An 18,863-nucleotide genomic window follows, 5' to 3' on the forward strand; every position below is an offset into this window, starting at 1 on the left:
GAGAAAATGAGAGTTTTAAAAGCCACACATACAAAAAAGGAGTCAGTATTATTGTGAAAATAGTTTTGACTTTGGGAGGTCCCCTGGAAAGACTCCCAAGGTCATACTGACTTTGAAAGCAGCGTACCTGGGCACAGAGAGGCAGTGGGCAAGGCAAGAGACCAGTAGGGGCTGTGAATCCCTGACAGTCTTTTCAAAGGAAGACCCTTGGGATTCTGGGGTTAGCCCAACTACTGAGTTCAAAGATTAACTGGCACTGGGATTGGAGCTTCCCTCCAAGCCTAGGATTGCTGACTGAGCAGGCATTTGTAGATCTGCAATCCCCAAATGTGCCCACTGGCTCAACAGCAAGTTAAACACACAGACACTAAGGCCCCTCCCTGGAGATCAGGATCAGGCAGGACTGAAGTGGGCTGGGAATTCTGATGAGGGGGCAAGCTGGGGAAGGGTCTCAGTGAATCTTCTCATCTGTAGATTCTTTGGGAGCACATGCTCTCTCACCAGTGAGAGGGGAGAATCAGGTCAGTCTTCAGAGCATCTGCCAACGCCTTATGCTCTAACCAGGGCTTGGTGCTAGCTAGGCTGGCCTTCAGGACTGGTCAGTCTCCACGGTGCGTGAACTTACAGTAATTCTGGTGAAAGAAGTGAAATGAATATGTTTCTGTAGTTGCAAAAGGATGCAGACCCTCCAGGGAGGAGATGGGATCAGAAATAATGTGCTGGTTGATTTAACCACATACATAAGAAAAACTCAGTGCAAATATGATATGAACATTTATGCAAAGACTGTGACAACAAAAATTGCCTATCTTTGAACCCCGGGTTATCTGACCAACACACCACTGGGGAATGCTTAACATTTGCCTGGTTACTCATGTAAACCAGGAACCGGAAGTCGCTGTTTCCAACCCATCTGTGTTCCCCAGTAATAGGTGGCCTCCCCATCTTAGGCGTGTACCTGAGGGAAATGAAAACATGTCCACACAGAAACTTGAGCACGAATGTTCAGAGCAGCTCAAAGTGGAACAACTCAAAGGTTCAACTGCTGATGAATGGATGGCCAAAATGTGGTCTATCTATACAACGGGATATTATTTAGCAATACAAAGGAATTAAGTACTGATTCAAGCTCCAACATGGATGAGCTTTGAAAACATACCAGGTGAGAGAAGCCAGGCACACAGGACCCCATAGTGAATGATTCCATTTACACGAAATGTGCCTATTTCATAATAGGCAGATCCATAGCGACAGAAAGTAGATCAGTGGTTACTGAGGAGATTGGCTCTCCTTTGAGATAATGAAATTGCACAGTAGTGATGGTTGCCCTACAGTGAATACACTACAACCCACTGAAATCTATACTTTAAAAGTGGATTTTGTGGTATTATGAATTATATCACAATAAAGCTGTTTTAGTGTATATGAAAAAATAGTAGGTGGTCTCTAGCTACTTTCAGTACTTTAAAAACAAAATCAGAAACCATATAGGTAAGGCTCACCAAAAATGTCACAAATTGCATTTGGGTTAGAAGTGGTGCAAGTGAGCCTGGTAACCTTGATCAATTCATATTAATAATACAAGCTCCTCTGTAAAGAGCTTTTACTATGTGCCAGGCAGTATGCTAAAGCCTTTGTACATACCAACTCGTGTAACCCTTGTAACAACCTATGATGCAGACAGTTCATCACATCCATTTCTTACATTAGGAAATTGAGGCCGGGAGAGCTGAAAAACTTTTTTCACAGTTGCACAGCTTCTAAGTGGCAGAGCGGGGATTATAGCCAAGTCTGACTGCAAACTGGATAAGAAGTTCTGTGTGGAGGTTATTTATTCATTTGTTTGATTCAGCTGATATTAACCAATGGCAGGGCCAGAGGATTTACTACTAACACCCAGGCTACTCCAAATCTAAGAAACAACTGTGCTTGCTGCTAAAATATAAAGTTCAAAAATATAAAATCATGACTCCTGTGAAAATAAAACATGAGCCTATATCAAAACATTTAACTTAATAAGGGAACTCATAAGATGTCCCAACCAGCTCAGTTTGACAAGGTTTATATTCCCTTCTGGCAAAATTCATTTCTCACCACATCAGAATCGCTGGCACTTGCAGATCAGGCCCTCAGCAGTAGCATTAGCCAGCTCAGCCTTCACAGAGGGAGTTCTGTTATGGCCACATCCTCTGTCTGTGCTGCATGGCCTCTTCATTCATGGGCATTCATAGAGCAGGCACCATGGCAGCTGTGTAAAGAAGCTCTCTGATAGCCACATAACACAGAATTTTGTCTACTTGATTAGTGAGATCCTCTACAGTGACCACCCTTTGGAGGCATTGACATGGGAGACAAGTGTCTTCAATCTGCACCTGTTCAGAGGGATTCAGCCACATACTTGTGTCCAAGATTTCCTTGTCACCAGTCTTCAAGGTCCTGACCATTCAGCCAAACCATCAGCAGCTGCCCAAGTATCAGTGTAGATCTCTACTCGAGCCATCTCTCACCCCAGACTTAGGGTACAGTCATATATCCTGCTTGAATTTCTAACCAGTGGGAGGATTTTCCTTCACCACTGTCTTCACAAGCCCCCGGGCCCCGAGCAGAGCTATAAGGCTCTAGCCATCCACTTTCATGTGGTACCAGCATATCATATACACCTATCTACAATATATCAATAACCTCAGATATGCAGATGACACCACCCTAACGGTAGAAAGCAAAGAGGAACTAAAGAGCCTCTTGATGAAGGTGAAAGAGAAGAGTGAAAAAGCTGGCTTGAAACTCAACATTCAAAAAACTAAGACCATGGCATCTGGTCCCATCACTTCATGGCAAACAGATGGGGAAAAAATGGAAACAATGACAGACTTTATTTTACTGTGCTCCAAAATCACTGTGGGCAGTGACTTCAGCCATGAAATTAAAAGACACTTGCTCCTTGGAAAAAAAGCCATGACAAACCTAGGCAGTATAGTAAAAAGCAGAGACATCACTTTGCTGACAAAGGTCTGTATAACCAAAGCTGTGGCGTTTCCACCACATGTAGTCATGTATAGACATGAGAGTTGTACCATAAAGAAGGCTGAGTGCTGAAGATTGATGCTTTCGAACTGTGGTGCTGGAGAAGACTCTTGAGAGTCCCTTGAACAGCAAGGAGATGAAACCAGTCAATCTCAAAGGAAATCAACCCTGAACATTCATTGGAAGGACTGATGCTGGAGCTGAAGCTCCAATATTTTGGGCACCTGATGTGAAGGCCTAACTCATTGGAAAAGACCCTGATGCTGGGAAAGATTGGGGGCAGAAGGACAAGGGGGTGACAGAGGATGAGATGGTTGGATGGCATCATCGACTCAGTGGACATGAGTTTGAGCAAACTCTGGGAGATCATGAAGGACAGTGAAGCCTGTTGTGCTGCCGTTCATGAGGTCGGACATGACTGAGCAACTAAACAACACCACAACGTCTACAATCCAGGCTTGAGTTCTTGTCCCTCAGTCAGCTTGTCATAAGCAACTCCCTGGAGGCCATAGGCATGGAATGAGGGGGCAAAGCAACAGGAGTTGGTGTTGCAATGGTCTGAGCCACCTACCCATACAATCCTAAGTCATGGATCTGAGTTCAGTCTCTTATATACCATTTCTACTTGATGATAGATTGCTACTGGGCATGCCTAACTTTATAACCAGATAGGTCCAACAGCATCCATATTATGATGAGATCTCAAACTTCATGATCACCTCATTCAGCTTCTACCAAGACTGAGTAGCAAGCCAGAACCTGCTTCTCAAAAAGAGAATGCTGCTGCTGCTGCTAAGTCGCTTCAGTCGTGTCCGACTCTGTGCGACCCCACAGACAGCAGCCCACCAGGCTCCCCCATCCCTGGGAATCTCCAGGCAAGAACACTGCAGTGGGTTGCCATTTCCTTCTCCAATGCATGAAAGTGAAAAGTGAAAGTGAAGTTGCTCAGTCGTGTCTGACTCTTAGCGACCCCATGGACTGCAGCCTACCAGGTTCCTCTGCCCATGGGATTTTCCAGGCAAGAGTACTGGAGTGGGGTGCCATTGCCTTCTCTGCAAAAGGAAAATAGTTACTGGCAAAAGAGGACATAGACTTGCTTTAGAATCCTACAGGTCTGCACTGCAGTGCTATTGGTGCTCGTCAGAGATTCCATCCAGCTTCCCTATTTGACACTTCAAGTGTCATTGGATCTGTTGGATCATAAGACCCAAGTAGTACAGCAGCTTGTTGTTGCTGATTAGTCACCCCCATGGACTGTAGCCCACCAGGCTCCTCTGTCCATGGGCTTTCCCCGGCAAGAATACTGCATTGGGTTGCCATTTCCTTCTCCAAGGTATCTTCCCAACCCAGGGATTGAACTCACATCTCCTGCATTGCAGGCAGATCCTTTACCACTGCACCACCTGGGAAATCAGCTTGTGCTGCAGCCTAAACAGCTGCAGAGCCTTCTCTTGTTTTACTCCTAAGTCCACCAGCCTGTAGATGGGTTGAGGTTGCATACTCAGATGTGTATGTTGCCTCCAAAGTGACCTACCAAGTTTGTGCCTCTTTCTTTTTGTAGGTGATACAAGTTACAGCTATTCATCTTTCACCCTGGTGGGGATATTTCAAAATGCTCCAGACTAATGAACCATCTCAAATTCCACAGCTGATACCAATTCTGTGTCTGCCTGAGTCCATTCAGGAGAAAGAAGCCATGGAGTAACATGAACAGAGAAAGATTACTATAAGAAGTACATTAACTATAATAGGGGAGTGGAGTAATGAGGGATTGGCTAGTAAAAAGCGGAGAATTTTAAGTAATATAAGGATGTAGCTATAAGAAACAGCCAAAAGCTGAATAATTCTATTATAGCCACAGTTTAACTGTGCTGTGATTGGCCGTTTCTTTGTCCCATCACTTAGACTGTAGGGTCCTTAAGACCACATGCCTTGTTCTCCATTGTATCTCCAGTGCTAAGGGGGAGACCTAGCACCCCAAAGGCTAGGAGTAAATGAGTGAATGAATGAATGCACGAAAGTAGATAATATTAGTACTCTAGTAGCAACATGCAGGAGAATTACCCTGTTTCCTGTCCTGTACGGCCAGACTCCAACACACACCTGGATGCTTCCATCCAATCGGAGAAAATGCTGATACTACTTTCAAGGGAGTCACCAGTGGAGGGCTGCGTGTAGCCTTTGTCAACCTCTCCTAGTATGAAAGAAAGTGTTGGTGGCTCACTCATGTTTGGCTCATGTAGCCCCCTAGGCTCCTCTGTCCATGGAATTCTCCAGGCAAGAATACTTGCCTGGAGTGGGTAGCCATTCCCTTCTCCAGGGTACCTTCCCCTCCTAGGGATCAAACCCTGGTCTCCTGGATTGCAGGCAGATTCTTTACCATCTGAGCCACCAGGGAACCTCTCCTAAAAGAGAGACAAGTCTAGCCCAGCTGCCCAGACTGTCCCCTCCGGGTTCTTAGTCCCCAAGCCAAAAGCTAAAAACAATAACCCCCAAAGAGTCTCACTCTAGCCCTGACTTCTATGTGAATCCATGCACACCACGGGGCCTCGGCTGTTCCGACCGGAACAAGTGTAGATGGGATTCCCATCAAAGGCTCCTCTCCAGACCTGGGAAAGCAACTGCCTGGGGGCGGGCTGAGCCGAGCCAATGCGAGAAGGGGCGGGGCGCCGGCAGGCCCAGAAAACAGGCCGGGGTCGGACCCCCGGTAGAGGCGGAGCCATGGTGGACCCGTTTAGGGAGCGCACCGCCCGGCTGCTGATGGACTACCTGGAGTTCTGCGCCCGGGAGCCCGGCACTCCAGCTCCTGCGCCGTCCACGCCTGAGGCTGCCGTGCTGCGCCACGTGGCCGCACGTATCCAGGAAGCAAATCGAAACGTCTTGCCCCTATACCGCCGCTACCGCAGGCACCGCGTCGAGCTGGTGGCCAGGATGGCGCAGAGGCTACTCGACGAAGACCCTGGCCCCAGCTGGGGCCGCGTGGCCTCACTCGTGACCTTCGCGGGGTCGCTGCTGGAGAGGCCGCCGCAGACGACCCGACGGCAGGAGAAGAGAGACGACGGCGGCGTTAGCAGGGACTGTCGGCTCCTGGTGGCCCTTCTGTGTGCTCAGTTCTGCGAAAGGCACCGCGCCTGGCTGATGGCTAACGGCGGCTGGGTGAGCGCGAAGGACGCGGGGCTGGTGGGCAGCCTGGGACGCGCCCACGCTGCCGGCTAGCAGAGGGACTCCGAGACGCCAGCCCTGTAGGGCATTCGTTTCAGCAGGACTGGGAAGTTTGGGGTGAAGTCTGACTTTCTGTACTGGTGGAGTCAGTTGCCGAAACAGGCCTAGCTAGACAGCTCGCATACTAAACCATTCTGAAAAAGCATCACTCGGGTTGGCACACTTTGACCCTTCCCTTTACCACCTTCCGGTTTTAGGGTGTACTCGTGTTAGGTCTGGATGCTTTGTTTAGTTAAGTAGATCCCAAAGTGATGAAGTCCGCAATGGGGTGACCTGGGCCAGATGGATTCTTTATACAAAACTTTTAGATGCACCTTTCTGTATGGAGCCCAACGCTCTGCAGGTCAGAGCACACCAGCCTAAAACATGAGAATGAAAAAGCAGCCCCTGGTCCATCCCCACATCTCTCAGGAAGCACTAAGGCAGAGGTGTCTGGGGGTGGGGTGTGCACGTGCGCCCTGTGGCGGTGCTGACCTGAGGTGCCTTAACTTCTAATTTACTGCGCTTAGCCTTCAATTGTGAGATCGCCTGTCGCCCTGGCTCTCAGCTGTAAGTCATTGATCACTGTGGTCTAGGCTGGAGCAGGAGTTTCACTGCTGCTCCAAAACGAAGCCAATGATCAAGGAGAGTCTGGTCAGCCTGCAGTAAGAGGGTAGAATGCCCTGCTGGGTTCTGAGTGAGACCCCTGCTTCTTTCTTCTCTTCCTTACTGGAGTTGAAGCAATGACTGTAGTGACCCAAGTTACAGAAGAAATGCAGCCAAATTATTAAAACCAGCAATTAAAAACATAATCTAAAAAGCAATTGAAACATAATCGAAAAATAATCTAGGGAAGACACTGCACTGTTTGCAATTTCCTGACAGACCTGTATAGATGAATTGGGTTCCTTTTGTGGAGGAAGGATAGTATTGAGTCAGAACTTTGACCTTATACGAACAGTTTAAGGTGTTAGCATTAATGGCATCCTTTTGAGGGGATGGGGGTGTAGGTCTTCAAACTCTCCAAGCCTGTGAATTATCAGAAACTCACCTGAGCCATTAGTCTTAACAAGGCATTTGGCCCCCAAGGGCCTTCCACACTAAAGAGGAAGTTGATGGGGAGGTGGTGTTTTTTTTTTTCCCCTCAACTTTTGGCTAATTACCATTGAGTAAGGAATAATCGTTTAATATCAAAATGCAGAAGCTCTCCAATTGGGTAGAGAAGACGTGCCCACATCTCTCTCAGCTGCAGTTATAATGCCACAGTCTGGATTTCAGGTCCCTTCCTGCCCATTTTTCTGAACGGAACTACTTGCTTTATTGTCTCAGGACATACCTTTCAAGTTAGTAATTTGTCATTTTCCCAAATAGCATCTGTTTTGTGATCAGGAAAAAACAGGCTATAGTATTCTACTTTCTTCTTGGGTTTTGAAAGAAGTGAGTGAAAAGATGAGGATTCCTGCTCTAAGTGACAAAATCACGTCCTCTATGTTCTTCTACCTCTTGTGTTAGACAACTTCTTACAAACCCTAACTGAAAGATTCCTAATTACAAGTAACCTACTGGTCAGGACTTTTTTTTAACTTTTTAAATCCAGGAATTGTCTTAGTGCTTCGTCCAGAAGCACTGTGTGTTTAATTGAGTACAGGTTTTGAGTATTATGAAACAATCTAATTCTCTTCTCCCTCCCCTTTTAGGATGGATTTTGTCTCTCCTTCAGCCACTCATTCCAGCCATCTTGGGAAAGACAGCTGGTCTGGGTTTTCCTCTCATACTGGACAGTAATAATCATAATCTACTACTGGATAAAATTATCGTGAGTTCTAAAATTCTTATTTCTACCTGCCTAACTCGGAGCAACCAAGCAAATTTGAAATGTGAAAGACCAAATCAGAGTAAACCACCTTCTGAGACATTTTTATCTGCATTCATGTAAGGTCGCAAAGAGTCGGACACGACTGAGCGACTGATCTGATATGATGTAAGGAGTCCTACAGTGTTTCAGCCAGCGTTTTAACTCCTGACAACCCAATATATTGGGACAAAGGCACAAGTGGCTCTTTTTAAAATGGGGGACACAGGGGTCGAAAGGCTTATTGCTCCAAAGAATTACAGAAGAAACTGCTTACCATTAACTACGAAATATGGTGCTATTTGCTACATTTGGATAAGAGTGGATATGCGTCTCTCATCTATCCATGATTTCATGTGCTACTGCTGACTGATTTATCAAGGCAGTGTGTCTGGGGTGTAAAATGATACCACAAGTTCCCTGAGTCACAGTCTGACAAAGAATGTAATAGTAAATCTTTTTAAAGGAATCCTTTCTAAATTATTCTTGGTTTCTAGAGTTAATGTATTGAAATTTGTTAAATTTTATTTTTTTATTTCAATAAATTTTTAAATCTTAAGTTTTAATAAATTTATGCATCTTTTTCAAAAATGTAGTTGATGTTGCTTGGGATTCAATAAGCCTTTATTCTTAGCAGTAACTTGACAGTTTCCTTTTATTGTCTCTTTAAATATAGCACAGACAATCACTTTAAACATTTAATCAATACACAAGCACTTAGCAAGTCCTTATCTTTCACCTTCCATTCTGAATTCAGTTCATCAGCTGAAGTTGATGGAAAGAGAAAACTTGAAGCCTCTTAGATACTGTACCTGAGGCCTGTGAATTTAGAAGACAAAAGATAGAAAACAGGAGGAAAAACATACGTATTTTATTTGTTGCTGTTTTTTACAGAGGACTTTATAGAAAACAAGTGAAAAATAAACATACTTGGGGTTTGTATACCGTTTTAGCAGAGAATGGTAAATTGTGGAGATATGACTAAACAAGGGATTCCCAGGTGGCTCAGTGGTAGAGAATCTACCTGCCAACGCAGGAAATGCAGGAGATGATGGTTTAATCCCTGTTTGGGGAAGATCCCCTGGAGTAGAAAATGGCAGCCTGCTCCAGTATTCTCACCTGGAAAATTCCATGGACAGAGGAGCAAGTCCATGGGGTCTCAAAAGAGTCCGACACGACTGAGCCACACAAGCATGACTAAACAAAGGGAAGGGGTTGGGCTTTCAGGGGTCGTTTTGCATTGGTCAGAAAGTTTGTTTGGGTTTTTCTGTAACAGCTTATGAAAAAACCCAAATGCACTTTTTGGCCAACACAATATGTTGTGGGACAGTGACTAGGAAATAAATGGGGGAAGCAAATGGAAGATGAGGATTATTTTAGTAAAATTAATGCAGATTCATCTTGGTATTAACTCCCATTGCCAGTAATAGAAATGTTCTCCCCTTCCTGGTACAAAAAGGCACCTTTCTCACAGGAAATTTATGCCCTCTTTTTAGGCAGGAAGAGGGAGAATAGAGAGCCCTTCCTATATATGCTATTTCTCAGTTTTCTTCAGCTCAAATTAATCGATATGCCAAAGTGGCATATTTGGGGGTAACATATTCTGATCCGTTTCAGTGGTTAACTGTGAGCATAGTTATCCTGCTGCCCACTGGAATCTGTGTCCATATGTCCTTTTGGAGCCCACATGGACCCTGCCAAGCTTGTCAGCAGCCAGGGGAAAAACACGTGTGTGGATAAAAAGCCAGCCTAGATCTGCTTCAGCAGTGTCTCCATAGATGAAGCTGTTGCTGATGCTGTTAGAACAAGACTTCGACCAAAAGGAATGGATAAAACGGTTCAAGATGGGAGAGGTAATGAGACCATTACAAACGGTGCTTCCATTCTGAAACAAACACGAGTGTTAAATCCAGCCGCCAGAATGCTGGGAGCTACGTCTCAAGAGAACCAGGGAAGTGGCGCCACATCAGTGGTCGTTGTTGCTGGCTCACTCCCTCTCTCCGATTGCTGAAACAACTTTTTTCAGAAATGGATTTATTATTTCTGAGTCATTCATGAAGGATTTGGAAAAGGGTATTAAAGTCTTGACGTGCCTTGACCTGTGGAACCAAGTGACAGAGAAAAGTTGTTAGCAGTGCACCCGCTTCGTTGAACTCAGCCACTGTCTCTCAGTATCAAGTGTAAATGCAGGGAGGAGAGCGACAGACCCACCACAGCTGCTGGCGTAGATCTCAGAAGCGCTAAGAAACCTGCTAATCCCCTCGAGGGTGTAATGCTAAGTGAAATAAATCAGACAGAAAGACAAATATCGTGTGATCTCTCTTACAGATGGAATCTAAAAAATAATAAAGAACCAAGCTTATAGATAGAATAAGTTGGTGGTTGCCAGAGGTACAGGGTGGAGGGTGAGAGAAATAGATAAACTGTTGTTTGTTTTTAGTTTAAATAAACTGTCATTTTAAAAAAGAGGCGGGGGCTGGGGGAAAATTTGCTGGGACTGTTCATTGTGAGTTGGTGGAAGGGCTGGTTCTCAACCAAAAGGTGGCCAATTCTGACATAACCAGAATTGAAAAGCCTAAGATTGGGCTTAAAAGCAGATCAGGATAATCAGTGTCTGTTGTGCCCAGATGGACCAAGACCTGAGGGAAGACAGTCTATGTTCTAAGTGAAGAAAATTTTAAAGATGGATAGAAGTCTCTTCTTAAGACATGATCTTAGTGATCTTGTGTTAAGTTTCCTGATCAAAATGAACATTGCAGTAGTTAAGGATATTGAAAGAAACTGGAACCAAGCCACTTGCTCATACTGACCAACTTACTGCTGACATGCTGGGTTTGGGTGAGTGAGCCGAGGGGATGAGTTTACATGATTCTGGCAAACTGCTCAAGGTTACAGGCTGTATAAGCCTAGGAAAAGGTTCCGGTTGTGGTTCCTGGTCCTAACAAACCAGTGCTTGAAGAAGCTGAGCCCTTGATTCATGATGCCCTATGTGTTGTAGCAGAGAGTTCTTCTTGCAGGAGGGTGTGCTCCAGAAATAGTGGGCCCCGTGGTTAGCTGGATATGCATGAACGTTGAGTGGTATGAGATCCTACTGCGTTTGTGCCTTTACAGATGTTGTGGCGGTCATTTCATCTACACTAGCTAAAACTGCTGGGCTGAATCCCATCCCTACAGTAACAGAACAAAAAACAAGCGAAAAACTGGTGTGCCCAAGGAGAAAATGGTAGGCATTCGTGTCCAAAAGGGTGGTATTTCCAGGGCTTTGGAGGAACTGATGGTTCAGCCTTTGTTGGCTTCAGTCAGTGTACTGACACTAGCAACTGAAACTGTCTGGAGCATCCTGCACGTGGATGATGTAAATGCTCAGTAATCTGGATGGTGCTGGCTGCCCCGTCATGGCCACTGATAGCGTGGCTGGAGTGGACCGCTGTCTTGGTGTCCCTTCTTGTTTGTAAGATTGTTTCCTCTTTACATTCCTGGGCTTGGTCTTCCATTTGGCATTTGCTTGAAATTGTCTTGACACAATGAAAATATTAACTATTTGGTTATAAAATTAAAAAACTGCAGTGTCCCACTAGGCCTTCCTGGCCAGTACTTTACTTGCCTTTTATAAACAATTGGACCTGCTTTGTTGCCTCATCTTATGAGCCTTTTCTCTTCAGAACATGCAGTTCTGCTTTCTGTTCTGACTTGTTCAGTATGGCAGGATAAGCTGATTTAACTTTCCATTGCCTTGTGTTTTAGGGTGTTTCTCCCTTTATGGGCTATTGGAAACAATATTGCATGGATTTTGTATATGTGCATAGCCCTGCATTATTATGTCTACAGAAAAGAATTCTAGAAAAAGATTGAGTCACAGTTGATATGTATTAAGATTTAGCTGCTGCCAAATTACTTTTCAAACGAAGTTCTACCAATCCAAACTTACACCAGGTCAGGGAATGCTTAGCTCTTCACACTCTTGCCAGTATTAAATCATCCTAAGCTTTTGCCTTTATAGCTTGTGGTATTTGTCATCTTTAGGAAAGTCATTCTTATCCCAGGATTACAAGGAAAGTATTTTATGTCCTTGGTCATTGATCCATTCTGGAATCCTTTTTAATGTAGTATGTAATAGGGAAGAACAAATCTGACTCCATGCTTGATCTGTTCCTTTTACTAACATTTGTGCTTTGTTGCCAATGCTTAGTCACGCTGCCTCTGCACTTCTTGTAAAAGGGTGTTGCCTACTGTCTGAAATATACAAGATAGCCTATTCTCAGGGCTCTGACTTTTAAGAGTCTATTCATATATAGCTAAGAAGTTGCAAGACAGAGAATAATATCTATATTGTTGGAGGTTTACAGGACCATCATGACCTGACCTATGTGGGAAGCTGCAAGAACAAAGGATTCCCACACCAAGAAGTTTGTAACAACTAACCTAGCCCCTCCCTCACCTTGCCTTCAAAAGTGCTTTGATGAAACTCTGAGAAGTTCCAGGCTTGAGGATAGGAGCCACCTGTCTCCTTGTAGAGCTCTGCAATAAGTCTTTCTGTGCTCCACACTCTGTCATTTGGATTTGTTTGGCTTCACTGTGTGTGGGGCACATGAACTTGCATTTGGTAGCAGCATGAAGTAGGACATAGTCCTTCTAAAAGAAAAGTTGGGGTAGTATTTCAGCCTTGTTTATAGATGGTCCATTTTTTCCTAGCTAATTTGAATGTATTATCTAGTTTGTAGACTTATCTTTTTCTTTACTAATAGCACTGTCTCAATTACTATGTGTTTATAGCATATTTGAGCATCTGGTTTTATAGTTTTATCTCCTCCACCATTCTTCTTTTAAAAAAAAAATCCTTGGCTATTTTTGTGAATTAAGATAAATTCTAAAAACCAGTTAATAAAGAATCCACCAAGGCTTCTCTTTAGGATTTTGAATAGAATGGGATTAGATTATAAATCAATTTGGAAATAAGTAATATGTTTACAGTATTGCATTTTCCCTTCTAAGAACATGGACTTCTGTTCCATTTATTTACGTCTTTTACAGTTTTCTTCACATAGGTCCTGTGTTCTTGCCAGACGTATTCCAGCTCTTTGACTTACGTCACCATTGGGAATAGAATCTGGAGAGAATGTTTTGCCTTCCCACAGAGAAGAGGTCACAGAACAGAGGTCAGAGATTGGGGGTGGGATGGAGTGTGGAGAAATAGTTTTGATGACATGACTGAAATCTCATAATTTGAGTGTGCCTGAAGCTACTTGGGGCTTGATCAGATCAGATCAGATCAGTTGCTCAGTCGTGTCCGACTCTTTGCGACCCCATGAATCGCAGCACACCAGGCCTCCCTGTCCATCACCAACTCCCAGAGTTCACTCAGACTCACGTCCATCGAGTCAGTGATGCCATCCAGCCATCTCATCCTCTGTCGTCCCCTTCTCCTCCTGCCCCCAATCCCTCCCAGCATCAGAGTCTTTTCCAATGAGTCAACTCTTCGCATGAGGTGGCCAAAGTACTGGAGTTTCAGCTTTAGCATCATTCCTTCCAAAGAAATCCCAGGGCTGATCTCCTTCAGAATGGACCGGTTGGATCTCCTTGCAGTCCAAGGGACTCTCAAGAGTCTTCTCCAACACCACAGTTCAAAAGCATCAATTCTTCAGTGCTCAGCCTTCTTCACAGTCCAACTCTCACATCCATACATGACCACAGGAAAAACCATAGCCTTGACTAGACGAACCTTTGTTGGCAAAGTAATGTCTGTGCTTGATAAATTTCCTTTATGGCTTAAACTGATTTTTTTTTTAATTTTTTTAACTTTTTATCTCTTTTTGGAGTTTACTTGATAAACGATGTTGTGTTAGTTTCAGGTGTACAGCAAAGTGATTCAGCTAGCATAAATATGTGTCTATTCTTCAAATTCTTTTCCCATCTAGCTTATTAAATATTATTGAGCAGAGTTCCTTATTATTGAGCAGTAGGTCCTTATTGTTTATTTATTTTATATATAGTATTATGTGTATGTTAATCACAAACTCCCTAACTATCCTTCCCACCCCCTCACCCCCATCCATTCCCCTCCACTAACCAAAAGCTTGTTCTCTAAGACTGTGAATCTGTTTCTGTTTTGTAAATTCATTTGTATCATTTTTTAGATTCCCCATATAAGTGACATTATATATTTGTCTTTCTCTGTCTGACTTCACTCAGTATGACAATCTGTAGGTCCATCACTGTTGCTGCAAATGGCATTGTTTCATTCTTTTTTTAAAGATTTTTTAAAAAGTGAATCATTTTTAAAGTCTTTATTGAATTTGTTACAATATTGCTCCTGTTTTATGTTTTAGTTTTTTGGCCTCAAGGCGTGTGGGGTCTTAGCTCCCCGACTAGGGATTGAACTTTCACCTCCTGCATTTGAAGGCAAAATCTTAACCACTGGACCACCAGAGAAGTCACTATTCCATTCTTTCTAATGGCTGAGTAATATTCCATTGAATATATGTGTCACATAGTCTTTGCCCAGTCCTCTGTCAGTGGACATTTAGGTTGCTTCCCTGTCTTGGCTACTGTGAACAGTGCTGCAGTGAACACTGGGGTGCACGTATCCTTTCAGATCATGTTTTTCTCCAGATATGTGCCCATGAATGGGATTGCAGAATCATACAGCAACTGTTTTTAGTTTTTTAAGCATAATTTTTTAAAATTTATTTTTAATTGGAGGAAAATTGCTTTACAGTGTTGTGTTGATTTCTGCCATACAACAGCATGAATCAGCCATAAGTATACATATATCCCCTCCTTCTCAACCTGCACCCCCACCAGCTCCGCAGCCCACCCCGCTAAGTCGTCACAGAGCACTGGGCTGAGCTCCCCGTGTTATACAGCAGCTTCCCACTAGCTGTCTATTTTACACACGGTAACGTATGTGTTTCAGTACCACTCACTCAGTCTCTCCCACCCTCCCCTTAGCCTGCCGTGTTCACAAGCCCATTCTCTACATCTGCTTCCTATTCCTGACTTGCAAATAGGCTCATCAGTACCATTTTTCTAGATTCCATCAGTCAGTTCAGTTCAGTCGCTCAGTCATGTCCGACTCTTTGCGACCCCTTGAATCGCAGCACACCACGCCTCCCTGTCCATCACCAACTCCCAGAGTTCACTCAGACTCACGTCCATCGAGTCAGTGATGCCATTAGCCATCTCACCCTCTGTCGTCCCCTTCTTCTCCTGCCCCCAATCCCTCCCAGCATCAGAGTCTTTTCCAACGAGTCAACTCTTCGCATGAGGTGGCCAAAGTACTGAAGTTTCAGCTTTAGCATCATTCCGTCCAAAGAAATCCCAGGGCTGATCTCCTTCAGAATGGACTGGTTGGATCTCCTTGCAGTCCAAGGGACTCTCAAGAGTCTTCTCCAACACCACAGTTCAAGAGCATCAATTCTTCGGCGCTCAGCTTTCTTCACAGTCCAACTCTCACATCCATACATGACCACTGGAAAAACCATAGCCTTGACTAGACGGACCTTTGTCGGCAAAGTAATGTCCCTGCTTTTGAATATGCTATCTAGGTTGGGCATAACTTTCCTTCCAAGGAGCAAGCATCTTTTAATTTCATGGCTGCAATCACCATCTGCAGTGATTTTGGAGCCCCAAAAATGAAAGTTTGACACTGTTTCCACTGTTTCCCCATCGATTTCCCATGAAGTGATGGAACCAGATGCCATGATCTTAGTTTTCTGAATGTTGAGCTTTAAGCCAACTTTTTCACTCTCCATTTTCACTTTCATCAAGAGACTCTTTAGTTCTTCTTCACTTTCTGCCATAAGCGTGGTGTCATCTGTGTATCTGAGGTTATTGATATTTCTCCAGGGAATCTTGATTCCAGCTTGTGCCTCTTCCAGCTCAGCGTTTCTCATGATGTACTCTGCATAGAAGTTAAATAAGCAGGGTGACAATATACAGCCTTGACGTACTCCTTTTCCTATTTGGAACCAGTCTGTTGTTCCATGTCCAGTTCTAACTGTTGCTTCCTGACCTGCATACAAATTTCTCAAGAGGCAGGTCAGGTGGTCTGGTATTCCCATCTCTTTCAGAATTTTCCACAGTTTATTGTGATCCACACAGTCAAAGGCTTTGGCATAGTCAATAAAGCAGAAATAGGTGTTTTTCTGGAACTCTCTTGCTTTTTCCATGATCCAGCGGATGTTGGCAATTTGGTCTCTGGTTCCTCTGCCTTTTCTAAAACCAGCTTGAACATCTGGAAGTTCATGGTTCATGTATTGCTGAAGCCTGGCTTGGAGAATTTTGAGTATTACTTTACTAGCGTGTGAGATGAGTGCAATTGTGTGGTAGTTTGAGCATTCTTTGGCATTGCCTTTCTTTGGGATTGGAATGAAAATTGACTTTTTCCAGTCCTGTGGCTGCTGCTGAGTTTTCCAAATTTGCTGGCCTATTGAGTGCAGCAGTTTCACAGCATCATTTTCCAGGATTTGTAATAGCTCAACTGGAATTCCATCACCTCCACTAGCTTTGTTCGTAGTGATGCTTTCTAAGGCCCACTTGACTTCACATTCCAGGATGTCTGGCTCTAGGTCAGTGATCACACCATCATGATTATCTGGGTCATGAACTTTTTTGTACAGTTCTTCTGTGTATTCTTGCCACCTCTTCTTAATATCTTCTGCTTCTGTTAGGTCCATATCATTTCTGTCCTTTATCGAGCCCATCTTTGCATGAAATGTTCCCTTGGTATCTCTAATTTTCTTGAAGAGATCTCTAGTCTTTCCCATTCTGTTATTTTCCTCTATTTCTTTGCATTGATCGCTGAGGAAGGCCTTCTTATCTCTTCTTGCTATTCTTTGGAACTCTGCATTCAGATACTTATATCTTTCCTTTTCTCCTTTGCTTTTCGCTTCTGTTCTTTTCACAGCTATTTGTAAGGCCTCCCCAAACAGCCATTTTGCTTTTTTGCATTTCTTTTCCATGGGGATGGTCTTGATCCCTGTCTCCTGTACAATGTCACGAACCTCAGTCCATAGTTCATATATATGTGTTAATATACGATATTTGTTTTTCTTTTTCTGACTGACTTCATTCTATATAATACCCTCTAGGTTCATCCACTTCAGATTAACTGACTCAAGATTGATTTCTTTTCATGGCTGAGTAATATTCCGTTGTATATATGTACCACAGCTTCATTATGTATTTTCCTATTGATGGACATCTAGGTTGCTTCCATGTCCTGGCTGTCGTAAACAAGGCTACAGTGAACACTGGGGTACATGTGCCTTTTTGAATTATGGTTTTCTCAGGCTTCCCTGGTGTCTCAGACAGTAAAGCATCTGCCTGCAATGTGGGAGACCTGGGTTTGATCCCTGGATCAGGAAGATCCCCTGGAGAAGGAAATAGCAACCCACTCCAGTACTCTTGCCTGGAAAATCCCATGGACAGAGGAGCCTGGTAGGCCACAGTCCATGGGGTCACAAAGAGTCAGACATGACTGAGCAGCTTTTCTTTCTTCTTTGTTTCTCAGGGTACGTGCCCATTAGTGGGATTACTAGGACGTATTGTAGTTTCATTCCTGTTTTTTAAAGGACGCTCCATAATGTCCTCCAGAGTGGCTATACCAGTGTACATTCCTACCAACAGCATAAGAGATTTCCCTCCTCTCCTCACCCACTCCAGCATTTATTGTTTGTTGATTTTTTCATGATGGCCATTCTGATGGGTGTGACGTGATATCTCATTATAGTTTTGATTTGCATTTCTCTAATAATTAATGATGTTGTGCACCTTTTCATGTGCCTCTTGGCCATTTGTATGTCTTATTTGGAAAAATGTCTGTGTGGGTCTTCTACCCATTTTTTGATTGAGTTGTTTGTTTTTATGATATTAAGCCACATGAGCTGGGTGTAAATTTTTGAAACTAATCCCTTGTCAGTCACATTGTTAATAAATATTTTCTCCCATTCTGTGGATTAGCTTTTTGTTTTGTTTATGGTTTCCTTTGCTGTACAGAAGTGTTTGAGTTTAATTAGGTCCCATTTGTTTATTTTTATTTTTATTTCCATAAGTCTGGGAGAGGGATCGAAAAAGATAATGCTGTAATTTATGTCAGAGAGTGTTCTGCCTATGTTTTCCTCTACGAGTTTTATAGTGTCTGGTCTTACATTTGAGCTTATTTTTGTGTATGGTGGGTAAAGAGTTTTCTAATTTCATTTTTTACACGTAGCTGTCCAGGTTTTCCAGTGCCATTTATTGAAAAGACTGTCCTTCCTGCACTGTATAGTCTTGCCTCCTTTCAGTTCAGTCGGTTAGTCATGCGACCCCATGGAAGACCCCAAGGACTGCAGCATGCCAGGCTTCCCTGTCCATTACAACTCCCAGAGATTGCTCAAATTTGTGTCCATTGAGTCAGTGATGCCATCCAACCATCTCATCCTCTGTCATCCCCTTCTCCTCCTGCCTTCAATCCTTTCCAGCATCAGGGTCTTTTCAAATGAGTCAGCCCTTCGCATCAGGTAGCCAAAGTATTGGAGCTTCAGATTCAGCATCAGTCCTTCCAATGAATTTTCAGGACTGATTTCCTTTAGGATGGACTGGTTGGATCTCCTTGCAGTCCAAGGGACTCTCAAGAGTCTTCTCCAACACCACAGTTCAAAAACATCAATGCTTTGGCGCTCAGCCTTCTTTATAGTCCAATTCTCACATCCATACGTGACCACTGGAAAAACCATAGCCTTGACTAGATGGACCTTTATTGGCAAAGTAATGTCTCTGCTTTCTAATATGCTATCTGCTACTGCTG

The 18,863-nt window shown here is 43.7% G+C and overlaps 1 protein-coding gene and 1 pseudogene across 2 annotated transcripts; both read left to right on the forward strand.

Moving 5' to 3' along the window:
* Positions 1-5,658: 5,658 nt before the first annotated feature.
* Positions 5,659-8,668, forward strand: BCL2L10 (BCL2 like 10). 2 transcript variants are annotated; one of them, XR_008699378.1, is made up of 2 exons: positions 5,659-6,303; positions 7,923-8,139. XR_008699378.1 is itself a non-coding variant. In XM_055537950.1 (2 exons), exons 1-2 carry the CDS (start codon positions 5,674-5,676, stop codon positions 8,043-8,045), a joined length of 630 nt encoding a protein of 209 aa, XP_055393925.1. In that variant the 5' UTR covers positions 5,659-5,673; the 3' UTR covers positions 8,046-8,668. The 2 variants fall into 2 exon arrangements, 1 of the variants encoding a protein (XP_055393925.1); XM_055537950.1 differs by having other exon boundaries at positions 5,659-6,180; positions 7,923-8,668.
* A 1,187-nt stretch (positions 8,669-9,855) lies between these two features.
* LOC129622103 (T-complex protein 1 subunit delta-like) lies at positions 9,856-12,137 on the forward strand (annotated as a pseudogene).
* Positions 12,138-18,863: the final 6,726 nt, after the last annotated feature.

The sequence above is a fragment of the Bubalus kerabau genome, chromosome 10, assembly GCF_029407905.1.
Source record: "Bubalus kerabau isolate K-KA32 ecotype Philippines breed swamp buffalo chromosome 10, PCC_UOA_SB_1v2, whole genome shotgun sequence".
Taxonomy (NCBI): Eukaryota; Metazoa; Chordata; class Mammalia; order Artiodactyla; family Bovidae; genus Bubalus; species Bubalus kerabau.